Here is a 23572-nt window from a genome sequence, read left to right as displayed (position 1 = left end):
CCCATGTGAAACTAAGGCAATAATTATGAATCAAATATTTACTGGTACTTACAGGATCTTGAAGAAAAAGCAAAACAAAATTTACTATCTCATTTAGAATTCCTTCCATTTGCTGGTGGCATCCTTCCCCAATGGCAGATAAGGCCATTAATCCTGCATGCCGATACTTCCAGTCAGCTACAGAACAGAATTACACAGGAAGGAACAGCAATTAGACACTACAAACATGTCATTCTGGTAGTCAGTAGTATAAGGAAGTTCTCCTTATTTGGAAAAGAGTAACAAAATACTTTTATAAATGTTTATTAACCAGAAAAATAGAAAAAGTCCTGACTGGATTACTTCATTGTCACAGTGGTTATGTCACACAAGCATTTCTACTCTGAAAGTTAAAAGGCAATATGGTGGGTAGAGGGAGGGATGAATTGGGAGATTGGGATTGACACTACTATATATGAAACAGATAACCAATGAGAACTTACTGTATATGTATAGCACAGGGAACTCTGCTCAACACTCTGTAATGACCTATATGGCAAAAGAATCTAAGAAAAAGTAGATATATGTATATGTATAACTGATTCACTTTGCTGTACACCTGGAACTAACACAACATTGTAAATCAACTATACTCCAATAAAAAAAAAATGCTCTCACCGTATTATAAAGGGGAGCAAATGTTCAGATGAAAAGAACAAAAACAAAAAACCCAAAACAAAAGCACCCTGGGATCCTCAGTGTAAGAGGATCCTGAGAATGAAAGTTTGAGAACTGCTGGTATAAGGGTTAACTAAGTTGCAGAAAAATCCTAAATTGGACATTAGATTTAATTTTTCCCTTTCCTTTGGGGAGCCCAAAACCCATGTAAAGATGAAGTCTGTTGTAACTCATTCCTCTGAAAAACTGCTAATTTTTTCTGTTAAACATTAAAACTTTATTATTATTATTTATGATAACATTATATATATGCTTTAACTGTATTTCAATTACTCAATATACCATTAAGCCAAATTTCTCAACTGAGGAATAATAATCCTAAGAAACCAATATCTGATACTAATCCTTGCATACTGGACACATTATTTTAAAGAGGAGTAAATAGACTTATTGCCATGATCATTTTGCAATGTATACAAATACTGAATCATTACGCTACACATCTGAAACTAATATAATGTTATGTCAGTTATAACTCAGTTAAAAAACACACAAGGGACTTCCCTGGTGGTGCAGTGGTTAAGACTGCACGCTTCCAATGCAGGGGGTCTGGGTTTGATCCCTGGTCAGGGAACTAGATCTCACGTGCATACCGCAACTATAAGAGTTCGCATACCACAAATAAGGAGCCTGCCAGCCGCGACTAAGGAGCCAGCAAGCCGCAACTAAGACTCAGTGCAACCAAACAAATTAAATTAAATTTAAAAAACACACAAAAATAAATAGTAAAGAAATGTGCAGAGTTCCTAGAAGTATGTTCAGCAAATGTAATCGGATGGTACTGGGATTTGAAAATGGTTTTCCTCCTTTGAATTTTAAGATTAAAAAAAAATTGGGGGCTTCCCTCGTGGCGTAGTGGTTAAGAATCCGCCTGCCAAGACCTAAATGTAAGGCCAGACACCATAAACTCTTAGAAGAAAACATAGGCAGAACACTCTATGACATAAATCACAGCAAGATCCTTTTTGACCCACCTCCTACAGAAATGGAAATAAAAACAAAAATAAACAAATAGGACCTAATGAAACGTCAAAGCTTTTGCACAGCGAAGGAAACCATAAACAAGACAAAAAGACAACCCTCAGAATGGGAGAAAATATTTGCAAATGAAGCAACTGATAAAGGATTAATCTCCAAAACATACAAGCAACTCATGCAGCTCAATATCAAAATAACAAACAACTCAATCAAAAAATGGGCAGAAGACCTAAATAGACATTTCTCCAAAGAAGACATACAGATTGCCAACAAACACATGAAAGAATGCTCAACATCATTAATCATTAGAGAAATGCAAATCAAAACTACAATGAGATATCATCTCACACCGGTCAGAATGGCCATTATCAAAAAACCTACAAACAATAAATGCTGGAGAGGGTGTGGAGAAAAGGGAACCCTCTTGCACTGTTGGTGGGAATGCCAATTGATACAGCCACTATGGAGAACAGTATGGAGGTTCCTTAAAAAACTAAAAACAGAACTACCATATGACCCAGCAATCCCACTACTGGGCATATACCCTGGGAAAACCATAATTCAAAAACAGTCATGTACCAAAATGTTCATTGCAGCTCTATTTACAATAGCCAGGACATGGAAGCAACCTAAGTGTCCATCAACAGATGAGTGGATAAAGAAGATGTGGCACATATATTCAATGGAATATTACTCAGCCATAAAAAGGAACGAAACTGAGTTACTTGTAGTGAGGTGGATGGACCTAGAGACAGTCATAGAGAGTGAAGTAAGTCAGAAAGAGAAAAACAAATACCGTATGCTAACACATATATATGGAATCTAAAAAAAAAAAGAAAATGGTCAGAAGAACCTAGGGGCAAGACGGGAATAAAGATGCAGACCTACTAGAGAATGGACTTGAGGATACGGGGAGGGGGAAGGGTAAGCTGGGACAAAGTGAGAGAGTGGCATGGACATATATACACTACCAAACATAAAATAACTAGCTAGTGGGAAGCAGCCGCATAGCACAGGGAGATCAGCTCGGTGCTTTGTGACTAGAGGCGTGGGATAGGGAGGGTGGGAGGGAGGGAGATGCGAGAGGGAAGAGATATGGGGACATACGTATATGTATAACTGATTCACTTTGTTATAAAGCAGAAACTGACACACCACTGTAAAGCAATTATACTCTAATAAAGATATTAAAAAGAAAAAAAAAAAGAATCTGACTGCCAATGCAGGGGACACGGGTTCAAGGCCTGGTCCGGGAAGATTCCACATGTCATGGAGCAACTAAGCCCGTGCGCCATAACTACTGAGCCTGCGCTCTGGAGCCCGTGAGCCACAATACTGAGCCCGCGCACCTAGAGCCTGTGCTCTGCAACAAGAGAAGCCACCGCAATAAGAAGCCCACATACCGCAACGACGAGTAGCCCCCTCTCACCACAACTAGAGAAAGCCTGCGTGCAGCAACGAAGACCCAAATATAAATAAAATAAAGCCAAAAATAAATAAATAAAAAAAATAAAAAATAAAAAAAATTGGTGTTTACTATTTAAAGAAAAAACAATAAAACGTTTTTAAAATAAAGTGGGGTATATAGTAAGTTACTGGAAAATATGCATCGTTTTAAAGCCCTTTTCACATGAAGTATTAAATACACCTTTGGATCCTAACTCCAAACGTGGGTGTAGGGCAAGCATCACTTTCTTATTTTTTTTAATTTTTTAACAGACAAGGAAGGAAACAAAGGTCCAGACGTGCTCAAAGCCATACATTTAACAGTAACAAATCTTTATTGAGAGTTCATTGCCATACATGGGAAGGCTTCTGCAGCCAGCTAGTTACGCTGTAGCAGGAACTTAAATTCTTTAACTACAAATCACAAGCAGTTCCACAACATATTTGAAGAATGGCATTAAGCAGCGGTGAAACACTGATAGCTGGGTGACCGTGTGTAACCTTTCATGTCTCTGGGCTTTACTTTCTTCATCTTAAAAACGGAAAAGCTAGATTCTGTCTAGTAGCTTTAATAGGTTGAGCAACCTGTGATGTTGACTGTCTCTATCCGTTTGGGGAAAAAACCCTCAAAATTTAGGGAGTAAAAAAAGGAAAAACTATTATTCAAGACCCAGATGTAAAATCACATCATTAAAATGGGATAACGGGGACTTCCCTGGTGGCGCAGTGGTTGAGAGTCCACCTGCCGATGCAGGGGACATGGGTTCATGCCCCGGTCTGGGAAGATCCCACATGCCGTGGAGCGGCTGGGCCCGTGAGCCGTGGCCGCTGAGCCTGCGCGTCCGGAGCCTGTGCTCCGCAATGGGAGAGGCCACAACAGTGAGAGCCCGCGTACAGCAAAACAACAACAACAACAAAAAAAAGGATAACGGTTTTGGACCATGCCTTCTTAGGATAAATAAGAATCTTACAGGATAAGGAGGACCTAGGTAAAGGCTAAGGGCTGGAGTTCTCAAAAATTCACTTTCATGTGAAGCTGGTATTCTGTGATTCCATTTCACTACTTTAAGATCCCAAATCAATGGTTTGACCCTCAAGCCTGTCTCTTGTAGTACATGCTACAGATACACATGTTCGTACATGTAAGCCAGGATTTCTGTAGAAGAGTGTATGCAGCAGCATTATTTGTTATCAACAGAACTATTACCGTTTAATGGGGAATTGTGGAATGCTACGTGGCTGTTAAACGAAAGGGAAGCCATCGTGTGGTGATATGATACACTGGGGAGCGGAAGCATGGGATCTGTATGCTATATTCATGTTAAACACAACTGTACATGTGCATAAATGAGGTCAGAGACTCAAGTCTCAGAGGACTGTTAACAGTGGCCACCCCGAATCTAAGTTAAGGGACTTTCAGTTGTATCTGAATTTTTAAAAAACATCAAGCACATTAACTTTGTAATTAAAAGGACAAAAACAACAACTTTTGTTACTGATACAAATTACAGGTACAAGGCTAACAAATGACCAAATATTTGCTAGGAATATAAAAGGAGAAATACAGAAGTAGCTTCTCCTCTAGAAGTAGGTATTTTTTTAAAAAATAAAAGATATTAGATGAAGGAAGACTGTGAATCAAATACATGCATACTTCATAAACATCCAAATAATGGTGTTTTATTTAAATTCAAATTTAGATATTTCTGGCTAGGGAGTAAATCTGTCAATTTTCCTTAGAATTTTTAATTTTTTTCCCATATACTGTAGCCCATTCTGGGGAAGGAGAATTGAATAATATTTGCAGTATTGAGGAAAAAATATTCTTTACTGTAAGACTGAGTGGTTCTAAAGATGACTGAATAGGATTTTATCAATATGAGAATTAGGTTAAACATAGAATATAAAAAGGCAAAGACTGACTTTTAGACACAGTCTAAGCATTTGTTAGAGTTTACGATTTGGAAAGCCACACTCCACTATTCTAGCATTTGAAAGAGATAACAGCTTACGATTCTGAAGCATCTGCATAATATGTTCCTTGATCATCGGCAGGACGAGCTTTCCACCAAGTCCACAAGCCATTCGGTCTAAAGCACTCTCACCAGCAACCGCATTGCTACACAAACAAAATGATATAATCGTGACATAAGCAAAATACACAAGAATAGGACACTGCACGGACATATTTCTAAACATGTTATTAAACTGAGACTGAAGAAGAATTAATTCAAGTGGTCTTTCTAATATATGTAGTGAAGCTGTGGGTTAAAAAACCCTAGAGTTTAAAAAAGAGGGGGGATAAAATTTTTATCATGCCTCATTGTGGTTTAAAAGTCTTATGTCTGGGGCTTCCCTGGTGGCGCAGTGGTTAAGAGTCCGCCTGCCGATGCAGGGGACATGGGTTCGTGCCCCGGTCTGGGAAGATCCCACATGCCGCAGAGCGGCTGGGCCCGTGAGCCATGGCCGCTGAGCCTGCACGTCTGGAATCTGTGCTCCGCAACGGGAGAGGCCACAACAGTGAGAGGCCCGCATACCGCAAAAAAAAAAAAAAAAAGTCTTATGTCTGAATCTGACCTTTCAAGCCTTTTCCTACTCTCCCCCCACACACCACTCACTGGTTATAACTTAGCTTCTGACACTTTCAAGACTCAGGGGTAAGCAGAGTGTTTAGGAGAGCCTTGTGTATATCATTTCCTGGAAATATATTCTTCAAACTTATCAGTGGGGAGAACACAGAAAACTGAAAAAGGTACTGAGCCTGTATGTGATTTTTTCCTCACCGTGAGCTTATTCATCTTTAAGGGGTGCAATTTGCATTGCAAAAAACTATGCATTGGTGAAAGTAAATTCTAGTTTTTTTCCCTGAAAACTGAAGAAAAATTTGGGCATAAAAGCCTTCGCACATTAATTCTGTTTTAGAACTGCAAGATAAGCAGTGAGTTTGTCATGTGCATAATCTTTAACTGTTCTGTGTGAAGGCAAGACCAGAATGATGAAACTATGACCTTCAGAACAGGTTCTTAGACTTAAACTGACCTTGAAAATATATTTACGCCTTATTTACTCACAGATAAAATCTTATTCACCCAGTCCAGAAAAAAAATAGCACCATATAAATGTTAAGTGCCTTTTACAGGGCAAATTAAGCCAGGTAGCAGCACATAACAGTAACTGAACCAGGGCAAGAAAACCTGATTGGAGCCCAGTCTTCTCTTCAGCCCTATTTGATGATTTCCAGTCAAGCATTATTTTCATACTTCTAAAGAGTATTTAGGCCAAAAGTCAGTCATTTTTAATAATACGATTAAGTTTCAAAAAGACACCATATAGTCTGTAAATCGAATGTCTAATTCTATCTAATATCTGTTATAGTAGCTTACACCAACTACCAGTCTTCTGGGGAAATTATTTCAGTTCTTTTTAAGAAAAGGAGGTAAGGCAGTATGTATGATTCACTGGGAAGAGTGAGGGAAGTGGTATTAAGCCCAGTCTACTGAGTGGCTAGACAACCCTGGACAAATCACTGAATCCTCCCTCTCCATTTCTGCATCTATAATATGATACTATACCCTTTAGGACCACTGAAAGAATCAAATTAAAATAGCTGCTCTGACGTGCTATGTTTCATATATGTAAGGAGCCATTATCACTACTTCACAGTGAATATAAATTCTGATCGACTTTTCCACAGGAATCTGTATTCATGGGTACCTACTAAGTTAAGACAAGTAAAATAGTAATTTGAGTGTTACTGTCACCCAGTGTATGAATCTCACCATCACTGCCTCCTCTCTATCCTAAACATAAATTGCATTATTTGGGGAAAACACTATTCTAAGTTAACGCCTATGCATATAAAGGCATTTATCACAATAAAGCTTCTTTATATATATTTTAGAAGATACTATTAAAAAATTCTTGAAGAAAATTTAGAGTAAAACAGGGTAATAAAGATAGCTACTTTATTAAAGATAAGTATTTACAAAATTTGGTACAGAAAAACACACAACGGAGAAAGCCTAAACGTCCGATATTCCAAACTTAAAAGTTTAACTTCGGATTTACGGAATACAGTGTGGGGAAGAGATAGGCCTTGTAACCCTAAGCCCTCACTGCCACCCGACCTTGCTCTATCCGGTCAAGGAACCTTCACGGTTTCTAGTCTGTGTGACTACCTGTCAAAATCATCATCTTCTAGTTCGTCCGCATTTGCCCAGTCCTCATCCTCTTCAAGGTCCACCATCATGGCTAACATCTGAGGAACTAAAGAAAATAATTATTTCATACCCGAAGACTGTCTCTTTAATTTTGTCAATATCACCATGTACTAACAACTTTAAGAAGTAAAAAACAAAGGATTTGCTTTGCTTCTAAGAGTAAAACAAAAAAATTATTTGCCTGTTCTCCCCAAATCTGGTTTGTTACATTTTTACCTTTTTTATCACACTGGCTTTAGATCTTGTTCTTTTTAAGAAGTAACATTAAGGATAAAAGTCAGATATTCCAAATCCTGTTACGTCCTCTTCCTCCCTCACCAGAAGCAAGCACCATAATAAAATCAATGTTTCTCATTACCAAACTGTTTTTACACTTGAACTATATAGTTTCCTCTATGTATAACATATAGTACTATTCCAAGATTTTACTTTTATATAATAAATGGTATCACTATATATATCCTTTGGCAATTTGCTTTTTTCTCAGCACACATGGATTCCATTTGCATTACTTCATAGCATTTCATTATATAAACACACTATCCTGTTGGTGGACATTTCAGTTGTTCCTAATTTTTTTCCTATTACAAAATTTGCTTTGATGAGATTCTTATACATATCTCCTTGACAAGTGTGAGTTCAGGGCATGAAATTGTTACAAGTATCTTTCATATTACTAAAACCCACTGAACTGCTCTCCATAGTGGCGGCATAGACTTGATTCCTATGGGAAGGTCAAAGTAGGCCTGTCTGTATATTGTGCAAGATGTGAAGCGCTCCTGTGAGTTCTCTCTGCTCCACACCCTTCATCGACACTTGATATTGTCAAACTTTCTGACAGTTGGTATTTGATAGTTAATTACATCTGTATTTATGGAGACTGAGCAGTGTTTAATAGCTATTTCAGATTCCTCTATTGCGAACTGTTACTATGCATTTCATTTTAAGAAAGACTATGGAAAGTTATAAAATACTTGTTATAAAAGGGGGTTTGAGGGCTGACTAGGTTGAGCATAACTACTCTAACTCACCCAAGCTTACTTCACTTTCTGATTGGGGGCAGATGTCCTTAAAATAATGGAATCCAGTAAGTTCCCAGCTTCTGTTTTCTGGACACCAAAACTTTGTTGATGTGTGTGCAATGAACTACTTTCTCTCAGTCTGTGGCTTATCTTTTAATTTCACTCATGATGTATTTGGATGGTCAAATTTAGTACAAATTTAGTAATGTTTGCATCTATGGTTTCTGACTCAGTCTTAAAAAAAAAAATCACTTTCTACTATTAAAAGCTTTACTTATAAAATGTATCTATTATTTCACGTTTAATCAACCGAAAATTGGGTTTCATACAATATTTGAAGTTGGGATATGTTTTTCCCATAGAAATAACCAGTTGTGCCAACGACCTTTGATGAATTACCTTTTTAAGTCCATTCTGTCTCCATGTGAGTGGATCTGCTCCTGGACCCTTTCGTTCTATCCAACTCATCTATTACCTGCACCATCAACAAACTCTAAATCGTCATAGCTGACAGGCAAGATCTGTACTTTATTCATCAAAATTGTCTTGGCTACTCCAGGCCCTATGTTCTCCCACACAAAGTTTAGAATCAATCTTATCATGACCAATTCTATTGTGATTCTGGCTAAAATTATATTGAATTTTTAGGTTAATTTGAGGAGTACTAATATTTGCTTCTGCTATTAGTCTTTCTATGTGTCATCCAATTTTCCCCATAGAGGTCCTGTATATCTTTCGATCTACTTCCAGGTATTATAAGTCATGCCTGCTGTTCTGAGGTTTCAGGGTGCTGTAGCATGGCCATCATGTTGGGTCCATGCAGTTAAGAAGTACAAGTGCATTTCCCCAGAATCACCTGAGTTTGAAAGGACATTCCTTCTACCAATAGAATCTGTGGACTCGCACAACTCTCAGCAAACTTATCCAACAATTTTGCCACCGTAACACCAACTACTTAAAGACTTTTGACTTACTAGTCTGTGCAACAATATTGGTATGTTTTCTTAACATAGCAGCTGCAGTCTCAGAGAGGGTCACAATTACTTCAAGGGCAAGCTGGCGTTGCATATTATTGAGGCTGGTGTCTCCACACAACTACAAAAAAAGACATACTTGTATACATTTAGTAGTTTATTTACGGAAAATAAGAAACGGAACATTTACCTAAGTATTTAATTTACCTTCAGACTTAGCTGTAAAGTTGCTTCCAAATGAGGACGTAAATACTTTGGAACAGTGTCCGCAATCTCAACAAGGGATTTTAGGACCGAATCATCATTCTGGTAGCATGAGTCATTTACAGCCTAGAAAAGGTGAAATAAGGTCTGTGTTCAAGAGTCACTTTATGATGCCTCATTGGCCAGAACATCAAGAGGCAGACAACAAAGAAATACTAGTATTCTTTTTCACTGAGTAATAACTTAGCAATCAACATTATGCAGATACTCTACCTACAACCACATATATATTTTCCTTTTGCCTAATGTTAACTATAAACACATAAAGATTGAAACCTAAGTAAAAATTAAAACCAGTGCAACTATAATAACCACAACAACACTTAAGACTGGCAAAGAATTTTTTCATAACCAGAAGGAATCCCTTTTTCTCTGTCCTTCCAATACCCACACATATAGTAAATACTAGATCCTATGATACATTTAAAGTGTCCAATATCACCCGATTTATTTCTCTTTGATGTCAAGTTTGGTCACTGTGGAATTTAAGTATGCATTTTGTATCTACCTTTGCCTATTTCAGAGTCACAACTCCTAAAAGTTCTAACATTTTACCTTATTCTAAATTCAGAGGAAGAAAAATCTGAAATTAGACTTAAATAATGTGTAACTCAAGACTTGTAGATAAGGGACTTCCCTGGTGGCGCAGTGGTTAAGAATCCACCTGCCAATGCAAGGGACGTGGGTTCGAGCCCTGGTCTGGGATGATCCCACATGCCGCGAAGTAACTAAGCCCGTGAGCCACAACTACTGAGCCTGTGTGCCTAGAGCCCGTGCTCTGCAACAAGAGAAGCCACCACAATGAGAAGCCCGCGCACCACAACGAAGAGTAGCCCCCGCTCGCTGCAACTAGAGAAAGCCCGCATGCAGCAATGAAGACCCAACGCAGCCAAAAATAAATAAATAAAATTTTTAAAAAAAGATTTGTAGATAATCAACTACTAAAACAATAGAATGTTTCATCAGTTAATGTTTTGTCATTGACCTAAACTATCTTTTCAGCTTAATAGCACAGGGAAAAAAGTTTCTACTAAGTTCTGGTAATAACTCTATCACATATGAACCTTTAGTTTTAGCTCCCCTAAATCCTCTCTAACCTGGTCCTCAGCAGGGGCACTATTCCTCTCAGGAGGTGCTTCTTGGTTGTCACAGATTGAGGAAATACAAAGGCCAGGGGTACTATATGTCCTACATCTGTGACACAAATGCTTACGAAGAACTCATCTGACTTTCTTATCATGCATCTTGCGTGATTATGCCAGACACTTACATAAATGAAAAACTCATTTATAATGATCTGAACCTAGAACCTAACTCACAAATTATTTTTTGCCTGGTTTTAATGTACCATGATGTCCCCACCCCCCGCAAAATGTAAATACTGTATAAATTGAGAAGGAATACATATTTTGTTTTGTCCAGAACTTCACCATTTCTGGAAATCACCAGTTCAAATCACCAACAGTAACAGAAATCATGGTGTTCGAACCACCGATGATACCTCTGTATCAGTCCACGTTTTTAGCTACTGCATTTGTATAGATCACTTAGAAATCACCCAGTCTACTGTGTCTTTGTTGTGGTCAGGCCCTAGCATTTATATGTGGAAAAGCATGCCATTTTATTAGACATTACTTTCTATTTCTTCTTTGTATCCACTTAAGGCCATACATTGATATTTTAAAAACTTGTATGTGTACATGAATTGCTACTATGCATTTCATTTTAAGAAAGACTATGGAAAGTTATAAAATACTTGTTATAAAGGGGGTTTGAGGGCTGACTAGGTTGAGCATAACTACTCTAACTCACCCAAGCTTACTTCACTTTCTGATTGAGGCAGATGTCCTTAAAATAATGGAATCCAATAATGTCAACTAACCATAAACTACTTACTTTATAAGACAAACTGTTACAAGCCCTGTATTTAACAGTAAGGACTGCAGTCCAATTGGGGTTTCAATTGTGCATGATTTCACCACTTACCAACACTGTGACCTTGGGCAAGTTTCTTACCCTCTCCTCCTTAGTTTCTCCTTATGTAAAAATGGGCATTACATTTCATAGGTTATTTGGTTGTTCTAATGGAAATAACCTATGTGATTACATATTCAATAATAAACATAAATTGCTCATATCATTTGCCTTATAGAAAAAATCTGAAACCAAGAGACCAAAGGTCTGTCAAAGACAAAAGATATTAACTCAATGGGGACAGAGATTTGCGTGTTTTGTTCATTGCCGTATCCCCAGCTGGCACATAGTAGGCAACAAATATTTATTGAATAAATGAATGCATTACAGAACTCTGATGAGAATGTAAGCAACAGAAAACCACTAAGGATATAATTATCACCTATTCTAAACTGTTTTCTTACCTGTAAGAATCCGGGTAACAAGTCTGCAAAATGTTTGAACAGGGCAACATTATGTTCGTTTGCAAGTATAAATGCAGCGGTAGCTCTAGCAGATAATGTCCTGATCTAAAATGAAGAGAGTAAAAATGCCAAACACGAGAAATTCTTAATAGATGCAAGTTCAAGTTTTCTTACTCAAGATGAAAATTTTCTTTATCAGTAAAACTAGTAGTTATATTTTAAAGTATAAAAGCAAAGACGATCTCCAAACACATAGATTTCTTTCACAAGTTAGGTGCTATATTAAATTAGGTGTTAATATTAACGGAATTGAAATTATTTACCGATGGATGTTCCTGATCTTGCATACACTGAACTAACATCCGTTTGATGACGTCTAAATAGTGCTGCTGTTGATTTCCAAAAATTCCAGGAAAGTTCCTGAAAAAATGATCCAAGGCATGCTTTAAAAACCACATTATAGGGGCTTCCCTGGTGGTGCAGTGGTTAAGAATCCACCTGCCAGTGCAGGGGACATGGGTTCGAGCCCTGGTCCAGTGAGATCCCACATGCCGCGGAGCAACTAAGCCTGTGCGCCACAACTACTGAGCCTGTGCTCTAGAGCCTGCGAGCCACAACTACTGAAGCCCACTTGCCTAGAGCCTGTGCTCTGCAACAAGAGAAGCCACTGCAATGAGAAGCCCGCACACCGCAACAAAGAGTAGCCCCCGCTCGCCACAACTAGAGAAAGTTCGTGCACAGCAATGAAGACCAAACGCAGCCAAAAATAAAATAAATTTATTAAAAAAAAAACTACATTATACATCTAATTACGTGTCTAACTGACTTAAAAGTTTACATTAATCCTTAAGGCTGGACTTCATCTACCCATTTTCCAAGCAATCCTATTTTGGGGTCAGGTGAACAGAAAACAAACACAGTGGAATCAGACTGGGAGTAGAGGCGACCCAGGTGCACACCCATCCCAGCTCTCTGCTTTATCCTTATCACTGTCTCAGGGGGAAGCTGACCTGAAGTGCAGGATGGGACAAGAGCAAGCACAGGGGTTCAGGTGGTAACTGTAATGACCATGCGCACAATCAACTCCCAGCCTTGGTGATCCAGGCAGTCCAAGTTCTGCTCTACTTTAAAGGTGGTAAATAATTAAATTGAATACTTTTACTTAATTCTCCAATTTGGACTACTGATATAAAGATACACTTCACAACTAAAATAGAAAATGGTGTAATATCTAGTCTTAAGGTAGATCTCAAAAAAAATGTATATGGTCTTGATAAGTTATAAATTCAACTGTATATTTTAAATGCAGTAGAACTGTACAGTAGGCCAAACTTTTTAAAATGCAGTTAATCATTTAATTCTAAACTTAGATCATTTACTTATAAATGAGGTTAATAAAATATTATGTTTTTCTAAAGCTTGGTCACAGAAGACCCAGAAGACAGTGGGGATTCACCAGCATTCTTTCTCTGCTTCCAGATGCCATTATTAAAGTGGCTTTCTAAAAGCTACAGCTGGTACTGTGTCAATCTCCTAAGGAAGAAACTGTCCCAGAAATTTTTTCAGAATCATAAAAGACAAAGGAAAGAAATAAAATTGCAGAGAATCCCCGTATACAAAAAAGGATCATAATGGAAAACGAAAAGCTTTGTTCTTTTCAATTTTGCTTCCAACACAAATACAAAGCTTATCTAAAGGCATTATTTAAGGCTAAAAAGTTAAGCTAGACTAAAATAATCAATTGAAATGTGCTTTGGGCCCTCATAACATTAAATTTCCCCCCCAAATTAGATCAATGTGTATACCAGAAAATATGAAGGGCAGCTTCCCGCAGTCCCACATTTTGAGAGCTGACTGAATCAAAAAGGAACTTCAGACCTTCAGGCCATTGGTTGTTGCCATCCTCATCTAAAAGGAAAGAAATCCAGGCATAACCTGTGTAAATCAAAACTTCAAAATATCAAGAGTGAATCCTTTCATTTCGTAAGGCTCATTCAAAATATGTGGCTGTAGAAAGTGTCACCCGTTATGTTTTTACAAAAATTCCAATAAAATCAAGTCCTTCCACCATAAACTGGCATTATAAGCTAGTAAAAGCAATTGTGTGCATCTGGGTTACATAAGCACAGACCATCAGCAGTGGTTATTTCTCAGGAGTGGGATCTGGAGAAAAGGAAGCACACTTTGACTACTGGACTGGTTGAATCTTTCATACGTACTATTTGTTATTAAAGAGTTTAAAAAGCAGGCAAAGCCAATATTTGGTAACAAGTCTTAAAACCAAAATATTTATTACTTGCAAACTGGAGAATGGGAATGGGAATCCCAGAGCTGTGCTCACACTGTGCAGTTTTAAGTACTATAGGATGTTATCAATGTGTTTGTGTTTTAACAAGATTTTAAAATACAGATTTTTGCGATACTTTGTGACAAAAATGAACCACCACAAAATTCTACTGTACAAGTTAAGAGACTCACTGGTTTTACTGTCACAAAGAACTTAAGAGTTATAGAAAATACAGATGAGTTATGCATTAAAAAAAAAAAAATTTCCCCCCCATTTGCTGAACTTCTCTGAAGTGAGTAGTGTGCTGACAAAAAAATTTATGGAGAGAGCACTTTGAAACATTCTGGAAATGCTTCCATTATTAAGTGATTTTGAGTTAGAAATGATGTAATCTACAAAAATTCCTATCTGCACATTTAAAAAACTTGAAAATAGAACTTCCCTAGTTAAAAAAATTCAAGGTTCTGTGGGTTTAGAACTTACTTAAAATATAAAAATTTAATGTTTCCTATTAGTTTTTAAGAATTTGTTGTATCAGTAAGTTGAATTGAACATCTGCATTACTAGTAGTGGAGATTAAAAAATTGTGTCATAATTTACTAAGCACAACTAGCAAAATTCTCCCAGTTAGCCTTATCTCAGTGAGGTATTCTTTTCAACCTTTAAAAATGCCACCTAAATGAACCAAGTTTAAAATCACATGTATGAATCTGTGAAAAAAAATAACACAGCATATCCAATTATATCATTAATGTTTTTAGTGAGACCAAAAAGAGTTCTGGCTGCAGATAAAATGCATTTTTAGGTGTTTTCATTTACCTTATCCTCTAAAAATATTTCTGGGTATTTAATAATGAACTATAGTAGTATAATAAGCATATGTGCTTAATTCATAAACACAACTTCAACAGCAAAAAACCACCTGGAGGGCTTCCCTGGTGGCGCAGTGGTTGAGAGTCCGCCTGCCGATGCAGGGGACACGGGTTCATGCCCCGGTCCGGGAAGATCCCACATGCCGTGGAGCGGCTGGGCCCTTGAGCCATGGCCGCTGAGCCTGCGCGTCCAGAGCCTGTACTCCACAACGGCAGAGGCCACAACAGTGAGAGGCCCGCATACCGCAAAAAAAAAAAAAAAACCCGCCTGGAGTCCACTGAATTCTATTTCTACTGGCAGGTTTATAAGTTAAACTATGCTTTCAAAACTACAGATTAAGGGGAAAATAAAACTAGAAAATAAAACTAGAAAATTATTTCTCCACACAGAGAAATAGTTTTGAAGATCAATAGGTAAGTATTAATTACATCTGCATTTCACAAACATCTGTTATTTTTGGCTTTAAATGCAGAATCCATAATCACTCTCATTTCGAACAGAATAAATGATACGCAAGTACTTGTGAGTCTTCCTCCAAGATTCCACTTAAAAAAAAAATAGGGCTTCATGCCCCAGTCCGGGAAGATCCCACATGCCGCGGAGCGGCTGGGCCCGTGGGCCATGGTCGCTGGGCCTGCACGTCCGGAGCCTGTGCTCCGCAACGGGGGAGGTCACAACAGTGAGAGGCCCGCATACCGCAAAAAAAAAAAAAAAAGAAAGATATATGTACTCATTTTGTTCAATAACATAATGATAAACGTATTTGCACACATACCTATCAAATTCCTGGCCAGCTCTGCAGCAATATCACAAATTTTTTTCCTCATGCTAGACTGTGTTTCCATTTGAATAATCATTAGTAGTTCACTCTTGATGGCAGTCTGAACATCAGTGGGAAGAGTTGGATAGACTTCATCAAATGCAGAGGACAAAAGACGTCTTAGGAGAACGGCAGCCATTTGTCTAGCCTATAAATAGGTAACATTGTTAATAACTTGGTGTCTTACTGGAGAAAAAATTTCCAACAAGCTACATTCACTCTGCCATTGATGTACTTTACTATTCTAGTTTTACAATTCATTTCAGAAGTATTTTGTTAAGAGTTTTAAAACAAATAATAGGTAAAATACATAAAAATCTTCCTAATCACATCAGTCTACTGTACAGAAAATGCCACACAAAAGCTATTTGTTTAGAGCTGAGGAAAAGCCTTGAACATATTAGATCTTGAATAGGAACACATATCTTAGCAATGACAAACCTGTCTTTAATTCTTATTTTAAATATATTCTTTGGAGAAAAACAAATCTTAATATAAATCGCAAACCCTATAAAATGCTCTTTTCTTACTTCCCCATCTGGCTCTCATTCTAGTGAATAAAGTACCTTTCCTACTTAATCTTATGCTCCCAGCCTGGCCAATCTTACTGTATCATCGCCCTTTCATTAGCCTCTTAGATAAAGCGCTATCAAATCCATTTATCTGGGACTTCCCTGGTGGCGCAGTGGTTAAGAATCCTCCTGCCAATGCAGGGGACACGTGTTCGAGCCCTGGTCCAGGAAGATCCCACATGCCGTGGAGCAACTAAGCCCATGCGCCACAACCACTGAGCCTGTGCTCTAGAGCCTGTGTGCCACAACTACTGAAGTCCATGTACCTAGAGCCTGTGCTCCACAACAAGAGAAGCCACTGCAATAAGCCCACGGACCACAACGAAGAGTAGCTCCCGCTCGCCACAACTAGAGAAAGCCCGTGCACAGCAACAAAGACCCAACGCAGCCAAAAATAAATTAATTTAAAAAATCCATTTATCTTTATACATCATTCATGCAAACAAACATCACAAGTTCCCCATATCTAAAAAGCCCTAATCTCAATGTGTATATTCTTATCCCATTTTCAGATTTGTAAAATGTATTTAAATTTGGCACTTTCTGTGTAATATTCATTCAGAGTATCAAAAGAAAAGCTGAGACAAATGCCATTCTAAAATTTTATCATAAAAAGTCAATAAACCATTGAAAATATTAAACCCGATTTTTCATGTTCTTTTTTTCTGGACTGCAGGTACTCATTATCACTATAATTACTTTGAGACTATGACCAACAACAACAAAAAGAATTAAACCATACAAATAAAATTTGCCATTTTTTTCCCTCCATTTACTTCTCACTGAGAAATCTTATTTGAATCACTTCTGGCTGATAGCAAACTTTTAAAAAATTTTAATTTATGCTCTACAAAGGATTCAGAGAGGTTAAACAGTGGTTAAAATTGGTGCAATTCTTCTCACACATACACTGAATCATGAAGATGCTGAGGCTAGTTCATAATCATCTAATTCCTAAGTCAAAGCAGGATCTAAATAGGGTTCAAAATAGGCTTTTAGAAATAAAATTCAATAATTTTCACATTATTCTTGGCTTTAAAACTTGTTTTGCAGCTAACCTGCATCAATCTTCAAGAATTAAAATAGCCAACTATTTTAGAGATTTAAGTGACTTCTATGTTTATCCTCATATTTGACATTTATTTTGAATTAAAGAAAAAGAGTATGTTACAAAGGTGAAGAAGTGCCTTTTGTCACCTGTTTCAAAAAAAACTAGGGCACTTTATTATAGTGTTTTCTAAGTGTTATCAGAAAACACTAAATTGCCAGTTTAAACTGACTAAAAGAAGGCAGGTGTAACATTATATAGGATTTAGTGTGACTTCATTTCCATCATGTGTTAATATAAGCATTTTACACATAGTGTGACTGTTAGCAATGAAGTCTCACTTTACAAATTCTAATGCAATGTTTCGTAGGTGGAGTAAGTTTTCTACACTTGGGTATTTTGATGCCTTTTCCATAAGAGAGGATTTTCAATTAACATTAACTATATACAAGGATATTACTTTTGAGAAAAAGCAGCTAAATGCAGAGAAGCAGTAACAAACTATATATTTGAATTTAGTATAGTAATTTGCTGAAAACCATGATTTTTAAAGGATTGTAACAAAGTGTGTCTTTGTCCTTACACATCTGTAGCACGTTTTCTTCACCACCCAGAAATAGCTATATGCATAAAAGTTTTAAAGACAAAAAGTATTTTTTCATTTGGCAATACATTAAAACACTGAATGAATTCAATTTCCTCCTCTAGAATGAATTGTTCCAAGGAAGAAAAATTTTTATAGCTACCAAAAAAATAACTTACATTTAATAATTTTTATGTAATCATCTTATATGGAAAAAAAGAAATTCTCATTTTTAATACAGAGTATTTCAAAAAAATTGTAACTCCAAAGTAGCTTTTAGCAAAGAATTAAGTTCAGAGTTCTGGTAATATCTATGCAGTAAACAACAGTTCTCATTACCCACTCTGACGACTGTTTGTAAGAAAGTAACATTCAAAGAATTAAAGTAGTACCTCCTCAGCAGCTGTTGTATTTCTGATGGCTTGTAAAAGGAATGTGATCTTCGACTGGCCTGGGATATTCTCATAGGTTTCCTACACGAAAAAGAAAAACAGTAAAGGTTAGAATATCATGTTAGAAAATGTCCTGAGTACACCATTAATAGAACTGAAAGGAAGAGCAGGAAAGATCCATGCATGGGGAGTCAAACAACCTAGGTATGGTGTGAAAGTTTTCTCCTGTGAAAAGAACATACTTTAGACAAGTCAGGAAAGAGGATGCTGAAGAAGTTACTTACCAAGTTCCTTTCCCCCTTTGTCTCTTAACTAGATTTTTCTAATGTATGTGCACATTTTCTTACCTTAGGCTCTTCTGTGATTAACAGAACTCAAGACCTAAGAGAACCAAAAACTTGACCAGCGTTGAGCTACCATGCTGTGAAGTGCTCACTCAATATCCTCTTACATCATGGAAACTGCTTATCTTGTCAACATTTTTTAGACCAAATGATGTAGAATTGGTTCAAGTTACTACTTAACAACCACCAGAGAAATACCCTCAGATGAAGCAAGTCAGAGAAAAGGCAAATATTCAACTTCTTTATGCTACATTTTCTTTCAAGCAAAGATTATACCGAAACCATATTATATACGTAAACAAATGAATATGGTCAGGAGAAAGTTGGCCAGGAAACTTAATATCATTTCAATAAATCTAGATATCTAGGTTTTGTGACTCAGGACACTTCTTTCCTTCTCCAATAATAATGTAAAATGAGAGCAAATTGTTTAACAGTAAAAAAAATTGACGCCAATTGAAAGGTAGATAGAGCGGATCCAAAAATAAGCCCGAAGTATATGATGTCTACAAAAGTAAACTCAAGTGTAGATTCATGTGCATGCATACAATTTCTAACGTCAGTCTTTTAAGGTGGAAAAGTAATCATTATTTTAAGTACACTTGGAATTGTTTTCCAAGAAGCCTCTTAGTAAATATTCTATTCTCATCTATCCACTTGAAGGTTAATAATGTAGATAACATGTTAATTTCTCAGCCGTCTAAATTCAAAGAGCTTGTCTGCTCTGCTACCATCCTCTATAATCTACCTAGTTTCCCTCTAGACAGAGGTGATGAGGACAAGGAAAGGACAACTGTGCTTCTCAGAATCCCTATCTCCCATTTACCTAGTGCTCCGTGGTATCCCTGGGATACTGACAGATAAGAAAATAAAGGCTCGGAAGTTAAATGACTTGCTCAAGGTCACAGACAATAAATAGTAGAAAGAATTCTGTTCTTCCGAGGCCAGCTGTACCCAAAATCTCCCTGACACTGAATGCTCTCTCTGGGTTTCACCTCTGGGGCCTGACTCCACTAAACAACCAGTTCTATTTAGGCAGCGCTATACAGTTTTCAAACTTCTCAAACATATCTGAATCTGAGGAAGAACACATTTTGGGGAAAGGACAATTCAAAATCTTCTGATGACCTCAAGTTCCCCTCTAGTACATAAGCACACAGGAACATAATGCTGAAAACTGTGACAAAAAGTTTTCACAGCTGAGAAGATGGTCTGAATTTACTTATCCAGAAATAATTTATGTAAAGATACCTACAAGATGATTGCAAAAATGGTTGTACCTTGAGATTTTTCACTTAATCTTTATCAAAGCAACTCAAAAACCAGCAGTTTTTTTTCATTTAAACAAAGTCTCTTACAGTATAATAAAAATGTCTTTTTATTCCTTGTACTAGCTTAGCCCCTAATGCCCTGTAGATGCTATATATGTTTAACACTTAAATTTCCAGTGGTCTAAATCAAGTTTTGGGGATAAAAAACTCTTCACTAAGATACCAGTCTCAGAAAACTTGTTATAAAGAGTAAGTCAAATAGTAAACTCTATTCCACAACAAATTAAAAGTCAATGGAAGGAGAGTTTAGTATGACATCTGACTCCTGAGAGGGTTCTCCCCATTTGATATGTCCCAGCATGGCAATCCAGATCTAGTATTACATTTACACCACGACACTAGTCAAGGATAAAGTCTGGCAAAAAGAACACAGCCATTAAGTCAAAAGAACAACTTTCTCTTAGCCTAAATAGACTGAGTTCCACAAAGACAGAGATGGTATCTCTTCCTCATGGTATTTCCAGCACCTGGCACACTAGAGTACAGCAAATGCAAAGAATTTTTCTAAGAATATTCCTAGCTCTAGCCCAGGCAGGTTCAATGAATGCTACCAGTGTTATTGCAAATAAAAGTTCATTCCGTTTGATACCACCATACACAATCCCACAATGGAAAGCAGAGTTCACCCCCCAGCCCCAGAAAGGAAAAATGCCAAAATGCACTCATCTCACTCATTCCATAAATATTTATGGCAAGCCTCCATGTATATGGAAATGTAAAGATGGGACAAACAACTTTTACCTAGGAAACACCCTGGTTCCTCAAAAATCAGGTAAAATTTTCAATACATTGACCTCTTTCAATTCAAATCTCATTAATGAAGTGCTGTACTACAATCAATGAGGAACAAGTCAATGGAAAAAACTGGGAATATAAAATCCATGCACATGATTAGTGATTACTCAAGTTTATGTCATATAAAAATGTCTAGTCATGAATGCCATGGACATTCAACTCTGGAATACCTGTCAATTATCAACGTATTCATGTTAATTATTAAATTTTTAAGACTTACGGGCATTTAAATCATTTCTTCAAATACCAGAAAAAAATTTTTTTTCTTTTTTTGTGGTACGTGGGCCTCTCACCGTTGCGGCCCCTCCCGTAGAGGAGCACAGGCTCCGGACGGACACGCTGCGGCCCTGGTTCACGGGCCCAGCTGCTCTGCGGCATGACCTGGGCACGAACCCGTGTCCCCTGCATCGGCAGGCGGACTCTCAACCACTGAGCCACCAGGGGCGCCTCATTTTTTTTTGTAAAGTTAAAGAGAAAAATCCTTTAAGATTTAATAGAAATAAAATATAAAGCCTACCAAATGGTTTATACAATGGAAAAAGTTTTATAACTTTTTCAAGTTTTGAAGCCATTCAATGATTTCAACAATATATAACAATAAGTCTTTTACTGTACTTGACTTCATATTTGAATATAAAACAAGTCACCTTAGTCAACAGTTTGGTATTTATGTGTCAACTAAGTATTTTTATTTTGACTGAGTAAATTACAAAGATATTTACTGAGCCCTTGCCAATTCTTTACTTCAAAAAAAAAATTCTGTATTTGCTATATCAGACTGTAATACTCAATTTTATTTAGTTTGATCACTTATAAAGGGCTCATTTCGCACGGCAAAAGGGAAAAATGTGGTATTAAGGTATTGTTATGTGCGGCCATTTCTTTTTCAAATATTTTGCTTTCCTGAGCTCTATTTACAGGCCAGATTAGTACTATATTACATGGTGCTAGGGAGCTTCCCCTCAAACATTTACCTTTTTTTCTGTCAAATTAAGAAAATTCTATATTATAGTACTTAGTTTACATATTAATACAGTCCCAGGATATACAATGAAAGTAAAAATATAGTAACAATGTTTTCACTCAGAATAAAAAGACTAAGAATAACAGTACTTATTTTCAATTGTTCTTTATGAGAAAATGTGCTGAATGCTGCTAACCATCCCCAAATTGATGGGAGTGATAAAAGATTTACAACAGGCACCAACCGGAATTCAAGCTAAACCAGACATTGGTATTTAGTTCAATAGAAGAGAGATTCCCCACTAGGCTTGACAATAGAGACTTAAGCAACTGGAGGGAAGAGGGAGAATTAAACTAGCTTACTAATTACAATGCTGTTCTGCTTTGTAACACATGGAAATTTCTATCATGGGTTGGGATTAAGAACTTATTTTGGTGAAAAATTACCTCTAGAGTTAGCAGAAAGCATTAAAATGTTTTTATAGGCTCATCACATCCCTCTGATAGCAGTGAAAACTGATGCAACTAATAAATACACATCACTTCTAAGTACAAATATTTTATAGGCTCATCACATCCCTCTGATAGCAGTGCAAGCTGATGCAACTAAAAATGCACATCACTTCTAAGGTAAGGACAAATACAACTTTTAAATATTCTACAAATAAACCTGTTAAAGTCTGAAAAGATAATATACATGTACTCCAATGTACAGAATTATTTTTACGAGCAGGACAATGGAAACCTCAACATCCATTCATAGGTGGTTGGTTGAGCATCCATTGCTGCTTTAAAAAAAAACCCTCTTATGTGGCAATTGAAATATACTGAGTGAAAATTCCAAGTCTGCACAACAGGATGCGTACTATAAGCCCATTCATGTAAAAAAAAATCAACGTATACATACACGCCTATAAGGATATTTGCAAGGAAGATTCACAAGACACTTAAAAGTGGTTACCTTTGGGGAATGGCATAAAAAAACTATTTGCAGGGAACTCCCCGGCAGTCCAGTGGTTAGGACTCAGCACTTTCACTGCCATGGCCGGGGTTCAATCCCTAGCTGGGGAACTAAGATCCCACAAGCCGCGCTGCGCAGCCAAAAAGAAACCCAAACTATTTGCAGTTTGAACTTTTACCCTGAATGTGTATAAGAAATGAATTGAAAGTCATTAGGATAAAGTTAATAGTTGTTTAAAGCGCTTTTCATTCATAACTGAACTTCCAGTGTATTTACTTCACGGATCATAAAACCACTAAGCATAAGCAGCAGACCCTCCATCTATTTAAAGTAAGAATGATGTTGTGATTTTAAAAATAACTATAAAAGCTCGTGAATCTAGAAGAGGATTTGTCCCCCAATTTCATTACCTATGTACCAAATAAATTTTTGATCCGTTAAGAGTATCTGGCTGAACATCCTTCACTGACTCTTATAAAAAATCTTCAATCACATGGTTGCAAAGAACTCCATATATAATCAACTTTGAGGATAGGGTCTGATAACGCACTTTACAGGAACTGGAAAATTTCTGCCCTTCCCTTGAAGTGTCTCAAATCGCATC

At 37.1% G+C, this 23572-nt stretch overlaps 1 protein-coding gene across 4 annotated transcripts in view; it reads right to left on the bottom strand.

Moving 5' to 3' along the window:
* The window catches only part of IPO5 (importin 5), a 130244-nt gene that overhangs the window by 15189 nt on the left and 91483 nt on the right, over window positions 1-23572 (bottom strand). For 3 of the 4 annotated variants that reach the window (XM_079903313.1, XM_079903314.1, XM_079903311.1), the window contains 10 exons: window positions 18575-18655; window positions 15935-16127; window positions 13805-13934; window positions 12323-12419; window positions 12000-12104; window positions 9565-9687; window positions 9358-9478; window positions 7320-7407; window positions 5154-5260; window positions 53-177 (listed from right to left, as the gene is read on the bottom strand). In XM_079903313.1, the coding sequence (XP_079759439.1) occupies window positions 53-177; window positions 5154-5260; window positions 7320-7407; window positions 9358-9478; window positions 9565-9687; window positions 12000-12104; window positions 12323-12419; window positions 13805-13934; window positions 15935-16127; window positions 18575-18655 (1170 nt within the window). The remainder of the gene's footprint in view (window positions 1-52; window positions 178-5153; window positions 5261-7319; window positions 7408-9357; window positions 9479-9564; window positions 9688-11999; window positions 12105-12322; window positions 12420-13804; window positions 13935-15934; window positions 16128-18574; window positions 18656-23572) is intronic. The other variant, XM_079903312.1, reaches the window with a different exon arrangement.

The sequence above is a fragment of the Stenella coeruleoalba genome (assembly GCF_951394435.1).
Source record: "Stenella coeruleoalba genome assembly, chromosome: 18".
Classification (NCBI taxonomy): domain Eukaryota; kingdom Metazoa; phylum Chordata; class Mammalia; order Artiodactyla; family Delphinidae; genus Stenella; species Stenella coeruleoalba.
Note: the sequence above shows the minus strand (reverse complement) of the source record. Positions and strands in the feature narration are given on the sequence as shown.